We start from the raw sequence: 8417 nt of genomic DNA, 5'->3' as shown, positions 1-8417 counted from the left end.
AGCAGTGGTTTTAAATATCAGTTCCCAAGGTAGATGAAATCAAGAGACCCAGCACCAGTATGAGGCCAGGTCAAACCTAAGAGCTGCAGCGCAATGGGTTGTGTGTGTGGGTTTTTTAAACCGTTGGAATGAGGTCAAGAGTACCAGTTGCACATGAGTTGTTAGTAGAGTAAATCTTCATGTCAGGAAGTAAGTTAAAACTTGGTTTTATACTCAGAAAACATTCTATCTATTCATATATATAGGAGGTCACTTAAAAATAAAAAAGGCAACAGAAAAACATCTTTAAAATACTGTGTCAGTTGACCCTTCCCTCCCGCCCACCCCCAGCCCCCCCAGTAGCTATGACTCTATAATGTGATTCACATTTAGTTTTAAATTCTAGCTTTCACCATGGTCTCATAGAAACAAAACTTCTCTGCGAAGCACAGAACTGCTTTGCAACGTCAACAAATTCAAAGGAAAATCAAATCCTGCCCCCCCGCCAAAGAGCTTCTCAGTCAGTTACCTGCAAAAGATGGCTGGGGGGGGAGTGTTCAGGTATTTTTAGATTAAGTTCTTTTAAAAAGAAAAGGACAACTCCTCCCCCTTTTTCAACTGTGTGAACTAGGAGTTTATGGCATTTGTATATTTTTTAACATTTAAAGGTAAGGATTTTGTACAGTAAAGATTAATACTTAAACATAAATATTCTCCTACATTATATACTAGTTTTTCTTTGTACATGCGGGGAAAAAAACTATTTTCAACAAACATGGCACATGCTATATGCATTTCCTCCTCAGTAGCTTGGCTACAATAGTTTGGATGAAGAGGATAAAAGCAAGACTTTGTGGCGAGTGGGTGATGGTCCATGAGCACAGTCTGAAGATGGAAGAAGTGGAGAGAGGGAGCTGATTCCTCCTCCAGGGTTCAAGATGCTGATCTACTGAGTGCCTCAAAAAACCACCAGCGCACACCTCTAGTGTAAACGTTAGCACAGAAGACCACATTATCACTTAGTGCTTCTGAGAAGCTGCTTCCCCACACTTTTTTTTTAACAGGTGTGAACAGCTGGTCATTTTTTTTTCAGCGAGAACAAACAATATCAGCCAGTAAAGCACATGACAGTTGTCACTGATAAAGCCACGCAACCTGGCACACGTAGGGCAAAGAACCACAAAATAAAAACTCAGTACACTTAGAATAATAATAATAATTATTAAAAAAGTATTAGGAGGTTGTTTTTCTGTCTACACTGTACATACAGATGTTATGCTTGGAAAGCTGCTGTCTCAAACAGTCATAACATGAGTCAACATTGCGTAAGATACAAATCCAATACAGTTACAACTAAGCCAATTCACTGAGTAGCCTCTTTTGAGACAGCGCTCTTTTAGCTGCAGTTTGTGCTGAGGGCAATGCTGCAGGACTAGAGCATCCTGAAACACAAGAATTTGATGGGTAAGCAACCAAATCAGGTGTTGGCAAATGTAGGTTTTACTCTTAGAGGATACAGTGCTAGCTGGACTTCTGTAAGGAAATCAAAGTCAACAACTAGGGGTCTGATCCTGCAACTCCGCCTACCTGGGCAGGATCACTGACTTCACCAGATCCATCTCTGCAACTTGGGTCTGGTGGGGAAAACAGGTAATGTCTGAGGACAGCTGAGGTCAGGCTCTGGGGACTAGCCAGAGCAGCAGTTGCTTCCATGAGTAAAGGATGCAGAGTGGGGCTGGAGAAAAAGCCCCCACGTGTATTGATGTGATTTCCGTTCGCTTTACTTCGTGGAACGTATGATGAACCGATCCAGTTGTCAAAAACACTTTTCTCTAAAAAGTGAAATATACTTTCCCCTGTAAAACTCCAAAAGCATCATTAACAGCACTTAAACTTGGTTTGTGAAACAGAAAGAAGTCTAAATATAAAAATAATTCAAGCAGATTCTCTTTACAAATTGTATAGTGAATTCAGTATTTGGCAAGACCATTTTTACTACATAATGAGCTCCTGAGTGTTTGTCTATCAGCTAAAAATTTTCTATTTCCTTTAAGCAATAAAGCAAAGAAAACCATATACTCAAGTTATACTGAAGTCATGACTTCATTTATGAAAAGAGGTTTGACCAGAAACTCAGTGCAAGTGGCAAAGTTGACCATTACTGTACAGTATCTGCAAGAAAATAAAATAACTCCACATTGCCCAAGTGGCACAAAATGGCTGTGCCAAAAAAAATTGTCTATAATAATATCTCAAATAAGTTTCCAACATTAAAATTTTATAAATAAGTACAAATTGAATGATATTGCTGAACTGCGAACTGAGAAAAAAATTATCGTGTAACAAGTTACCAAACTAGTTCTAGCATTGAAGACAAAAAGGAATGTTGGAACTTGTTTATACAATAGAAATGAAAGCTTCCAGTTTGTAGGATGAGAAAAATTGAGGCATGCAGGGATTCTTGCATATGGATATATATATTTTATATATATTATATATAATATGTACAGTTTAGCTATAAAACTTTGATGTGTAAAGAAGCTGTCTTCAATGAAAAATTGAACATTCAGAGGAAATTCCTGAGTTAGGGTTTTGTGACATGGGCCACTGAGAAAAAAGCTGCGGTTGGGTCCTCAGAGGTGTTATGTCCATCCCTGTTAAGATTGAAATCAACATACAAAAACAGACAGTGTTGCCACTGCTTCGTTCCCTGCCTGAGCAAGGGATAGCACCATTGTGAAGAGAACTCCTGCTTGTAGAGAGGAGGGAATACTTAAAAACAGTATTGCTGCTAAGACCACTGTAGTGTGCACCAAATACGTTCTTCTAGACAACAAATGAACCCTGCCACTGGCTGACTGAAGAACACCTGACTAGGTGTAATGTTAAGGTTACAAGTCACTAGGTGTAATCTTTCCTAGGTTGTTCATCTGTTGTACATTTATCAGTCATCTCCTGACAGAAGTCTACCGTGACCGTTTGGCTGCTCTGCTCTGGTGGAAGCTCTCTCTCGGGGTAAGTACCTGTGTCGGCTCCATCCAACCCCCCGCCGGCCGAACAATTTTCTGAGATGTTATTAGGCAGCCAGGGTGCTCCCAGTTGCACTGAGCCTTGCTCCGAGCAGCACTGCATGCTTTCCCCGATGCACTGGGAGGTCACCAGGCTCTGCTCCACACCAGCTGGGGTGGGGCTGATGGTGGTGACTGGCTGTAGATCCATGGGTCTCAGAACGGGGCAGTATCGGTGGAGAGCTTGGATCTGTTCTGGACTCTGCATGTCTCTACACACTTCTTGGGAAAGACATGAGAAGTTGTCTAACAATTCTCCCATACTTGCTTTCAGTTGGTTCCTTTCTGAGAGCAGTTTCTCCTTCTCACACACCTGAAAAAGAAAGAAGGCATCTTAGGCTGAGGGCTCACTCTGGGCACATATGCAGCCATAACCAAGAAGAACATCAACATGTCACAGTTATTTTTGCATGGCTGGAGGAAGAGTCACAAGACATCAGGTATTTGACCACCATCAGGTCTGTGTGGACTACAGTTTGGGAAACATCTGGAGAAGAACATTTGAGCTGGAAGAGGATAGAATCACAAGTTATTCCTAAGGGGCTGTTAGCACCCGTTATAGACTGAAGCTGCTTGACCAGAGGACACAAAAGAATTCCAAATGAAACATTTTGATGGAGAAAAGACATTTCCCATCTAAACAGCAAGAAAACAGGGATTAGTTCCTGAAGTGAGAATATGCTGCAGATGTTCAGTTCACCCTCTAACTGTCAGGTTGGTTCCTCAGGCTGGGTGCACCTGCTTTGGCCCATGTACCAGTTAAACCCCTGTTACCACTGGGAGAGAGATATGTTATTCAGAACAGAGGATCTAAGTGTGCTCTGTGGCCTGCACCATGGCTCATTTTCTTATGCCCTGGTGATTAATGGGCTGGGCTTGAGCTCAATATCATTCCTCCTTTGCTCTCCTCAGGCTTTGCCACCTGTGTTCCCAAATGTCCTCCCTTATCTACATCTGGCTTGAGCACTTTCAGAATTTCGCTATGTCAGCAGGTTATTCTTGGAGGGGACCATGTGAAAAGCAGGACATTACTGGTGAGCAAGAAGAGGGAAAGAGTATGGTGGGACTTATTTTTTCACGCAGGATTTAAAAAATGGGAAAAGGAACCCAGTTTATTCTGCATCCTACAAAGCACTGGCAAGGCCCACAGCCAGCAAGCCCTCACTGTGGGGTGAGCGCTGCCCTCCCTGTGCTCAGAAGGCAGATTTGGAGGGGTTAGGTACAGAATCAGACCAGCCTGGGGTTACATCTCTAAAAACCGGTGTTGACTCGGTGCAGACTAACTGGGATGGTCCTGCTGCATCTCCTGTTTCAGGCAGGTGGGCATACAGCTCGAGAGAGTAGATGAGATTTTGTAGAGTACCAGAGCTATTTCCAGAGCTGAGCTGGCCCCAAAAGCAGCGCAGCCACGTATCTCACCTAGTAACACTGCTAAACCCAAGATGTCTTGGCATCTGAGGTGTGAAAACTCCACAACTCAGATAATCCAACTACGGGGGGTTGTTGACAGCGGATAGTATTGTCCTGGGTCCAAAGCCCACACTGGAAGCATACAGCTGTGCGAACGTAAAAGAGAGCAGTGCACAGGAAAAGAACCAACTGCTAAAATATTGATAAATCTATCAAGAAAGCATAAAAATAATAAAAAAATAAACAGATGCTCAAGTACATCTTGAGATAATGAATTATGGAAGAGAATATGCTGTGAGTTTGCAGGGAAAAAAAGGAATATGAGTGGGTAGATGGATGAGTGAAGGAAAGCAGGCAAAAAAAATTACCTATCAAACTCAGAGGATACAACCATTTCACTCACTATCTGCTGTGAAACCATCTGTGTCAAGAAGATGGGTGATTTACAGGAAGTAAGCACAGGGGGAAAAGGGGTCTTTCATAAAAAGGATGCAACCAAATGAAAAACTCTTAAACCACAATACCATTATGTAGTTTAGGAGACTGGAAATTACTGGTCACAAAGTGGACAAAAGATGACAAAGGAATTTCCAGTAATCATGTGTTGTATGCTCATTCTGCTCCCTGTTCCCATCTTCCAGCTCAGGGGGCTGGGTACCTGGAGAATGACTAGTCTTACTATCAAAGACTAAGGCAAAGAAGGCATTAAGTACCTCATCCTTTTCCTTTGTCACTGTGTTTCCTCTGCATCCAATAAAGGATGGAGATTCTCCTTGGCCTTCCTTTTGTTGATGACGTATTTACAAAAACATTTTTATTGTCTTTTATAGCAGTAGCTAGATGAAGTTCTAGTTGGCCTTTTACCCTTTTCATTTTCTCCCTGTATAAATTCATGCCATCCTTGTAGTCCTCTCGAGTTGCTGCCCCTTCTTTCAAAGGGGCATTTTGTACCTTGAGTTCCAGCCAAAAAACTCTCAGTTCAGCCAGGCTGGTCTTCCCTAGTGGCTTGTCTTTTGGCACATGGGGACAGACTGCTCCTGAGCCTGTATGATTTCCTTTTTGAATAATGTCCAGCCTTCCTGGACTCCTTTGCTCTTCAGAATTGCCTCTAAAGGGACTCTCCTAAACAGGTCAAAGTCTGCATTCTGGAAGTCCAAGATGGCAGTTCTGTTGACCCTCCTTCTTACTTCTGCAACAATCAAAAATTCTATCATTTGTGATCACTGTGCCCAAGATGGCCTCCAGCCATCACTTCACTGTTTGCAAACAGGTCCAGCAGGGTGCCTTCCCTACTTCCTTCACTTACTGCATATTGCTACATACTTAAGTCTATCTTGCTAAATAGAAATGTCAACATTTCTTTGGAAGAATCCTGCACCTCATAGGGTTTTTGATTCCTGAAATTCAGCAGGGATCAGACCCACAAGGTCACTCATATGCCTTTCATTCATTTCCCTAAGATGTGTGTGTGTGCTGGAGAGAGGACTTAAAAAATTTCTTTTGTCTATCCACAGTTGATTATGTCAGACAATAATAGTAATGTCACAGGATTACATAAGGTCAACAAACCCAAATTAATTTTCAAGTGAAGGCTACAGGTATCAAGCTGCTCCCACCCCTTGCTGTTAGTCCAGCTCTTAGAGTACTGCTCCTCGTGCTTGGAGAGCGAGAGACATGTACTCCTCCCCATCATCGGCTCAGTGTAGAGGGATGGGCATGTGCAGCCAAGACTGGATCTGCTTCTCCTGACAACATGGATGAGCAGCCGCTCTTTCACCCTGAAAAACCTCTGAGTCACCCTGTATACACTGTAGATTATACTCATTTCAGGAAGCAGTTGCTCACTATTTTGTTTATCTTTGATGTTTTGTTTGTTTTGCATCAGTGGAGTACTACTCTCAACAATGTTTTGACTTTTGTTTCTTTTTCTTCCCCCAGGGCTTCAGCATCACAGCATCTGAAGGCTTTGCAAGCCTTGATGCTTTAAGTCTCCCAACCAGCTTGTGAGGTCAGTGTCACCTCCCTGTTACAGATGGGAAGCAGACAGGCAGAGGCAGCAAGCGAGTAACCCAAAGTCATGCGGCTTTCTGCCATTTTTGAGGTGATGGTAACTCAGCTGCTTCCAACAGATCTCTGCCTCTTTCACACTATGTTTGCTACAGCTTGCGCAGAGAATGAAACACAATGAAGCCTATACTAAAGGCCATCTGCAACATGCAACCTGTTATGACAAGAAGTATCCCTCTCCCCAGACCCACCATGTTCAGCTAAAACGGAGAATGTTTTAAATGTGCACCCAGACATCTAAATCAAGGACCCCAATTAACCTTTAATTTTAATGGAAGCTGGGTACACAGAGATGTCAGTAAGGAAATCAACTTCAGCTCCTTTGTTTTATCTCTGTGAATGAACTAATTTATCACTCAAACCCTCGGATATTCAAAGGCTGAATTTAATGCTGGACTCCTAAACTATGCTTCATAATGCAATCAAACTGTCCAGTCTTGCATGCTGCACACTCACACTTCTCACAACAGCTGAACTTACACTATTATATTGTTTCTGACATCTCAGAGAGCTTTTAGGACTTTTAAACAGCTGAGGAGGTCTTAACCTATTTCGAAATTCCAGTGTTGCATTTCTTCTTTTGAATGACACCCTGTAGACATGTCTTCCTCCATAATCCTTGTCTCAAGCCTTTTTTCGCTGTGTACCAGCTTACTTTCTCAATGGGTAAGGGATGGTGACCTGCCTGGTGGATGAGGAGAAGGCTGTGGATGCGGTCTATCTGGACTTCAGCAAAGCCTTTGACACCATCTCTCATAGCATTCTTCTGAAAAAGCTGGCAGCCCATGGCTTGGAAAGGGGAACTCTATGCTGGGTTAGGAACTGGCTGGAGGGTCGGGCCCAGAGAGTGGTGGTGGACGGTGCTGCATCCAGTCGGCAGCCGGTCACTAGTGGTGCCTCCCAGGGATCAGTGTTGGCCCCAGTTCTGTTTAATATCTTTACTGATGATCTGGATGAGGGGACTGAGTGTACCATTAGCAAATTTGCAGGTGACACCAAGCTGGGGGGGAGTGTCGATCAGCTGGAGGGCAGGAGGGCTCTGCAGAGGGACCTGGACAGACTGGAGAGTTGGGCTGATTCCAACGGGATGAGGTTCAACAAGGCCAAGTTGGGGCCTGGGTCCTGCACTTTGGCCATAACAACCCCATACAGCACTACAGGCTGGGGACAGAGTGGCTGGAGAGCAGCCAGGCAGAAAAGGACCTGGGAGTTTGGATTGACAGGAAGCTGAACATGAGCCAGCAGTGTGCCCAGGTGGCCAAGAAGGCCAATGGCATCCTGGCCTGGATCAGGAACAGTGTGGCCAATAGGACCAGGGAAGTGATTCTTCCCCTGTACTCAGCACTGGTGAGGCCACACCTGGAGTGCTATGTCCAGTTCTGGGCCCCTCAGTTCAGGAAGGATATTGAGGTGCTGGAGCAGGTCCAGAGAAGAGCAACAAGGCTGGTGAAGGGACTCCAACACAAGGAGAGGCTGAGGGAGCTGGGGTTGTTTAGCCTGTAGAAGAGGAGGCTCAGGGGAGACCTCATCACTCTCTACAACTCCCTGAAAGGAGGTTGTAGCCAGGTGGGGGTTGGTCTCTTCTCCCAGGCAGCTATCAGTGAGACAAGAGGGCATGGTCTTAAGCTGTGCCAGGGGAGGTTTAGGTTAGATATTAGGAAGAAATGCTTTACAGAGAGGATAATCAGCCATTGGAATGGGCTGCCCAGGGAAGTGGTGGATTCTCCGTCCCTGGAGGTTTTTAAGATGAGACTGGATGTGGCACTTAGTGCCATGGTCTAGTAACCACGGCAGTAGTGGATCCAGGGTTGGACTTGATGATCTCAGAGGTCTTTTCCAACCTGGGTGATTCTATGATTCTACGGCAGGGGAACAGGAGCAAGTCCCTCAGAC

The 8417-nt window shown here is 44.2% G+C and overlaps 1 protein-coding gene across 9 annotated transcripts in view; it reads right to left on the bottom strand.

Moving 5' to 3' along the window:
• Window positions 1–330: 330 nt before the first annotated feature.
• BACH2 (BTB domain and CNC homolog 2) overlaps window positions 331–8417 on the bottom strand; it is a 190011-nt gene continuing 181924 nt past the window's right edge. For all 9 annotated transcript variants that reach the window (XM_032683381.1, XM_032683380.1, XM_032683383.1 and 6 more), the window contains one exon: window positions 331–3360. In XM_032683381.1, coding sequence (XP_032539272.1) covers window positions 2881–3360 — 480 coding nt within the window. In that variant the 3' untranslated portion in view covers window positions 331–2880. The remainder of the gene's footprint in view (window positions 3361–8417) is intronic.

This window comes from Chiroxiphia lanceolata, chromosome 3 (assembly GCF_009829145.1).
Source record: "Chiroxiphia lanceolata isolate bChiLan1 chromosome 3, bChiLan1.pri, whole genome shotgun sequence".
Taxonomy (NCBI): domain Eukaryota; kingdom Metazoa; phylum Chordata; class Aves; order Passeriformes; family Pipridae; genus Chiroxiphia; species Chiroxiphia lanceolata.
This window is presented reverse-complemented; position numbering and strand designations above follow the sequence as displayed.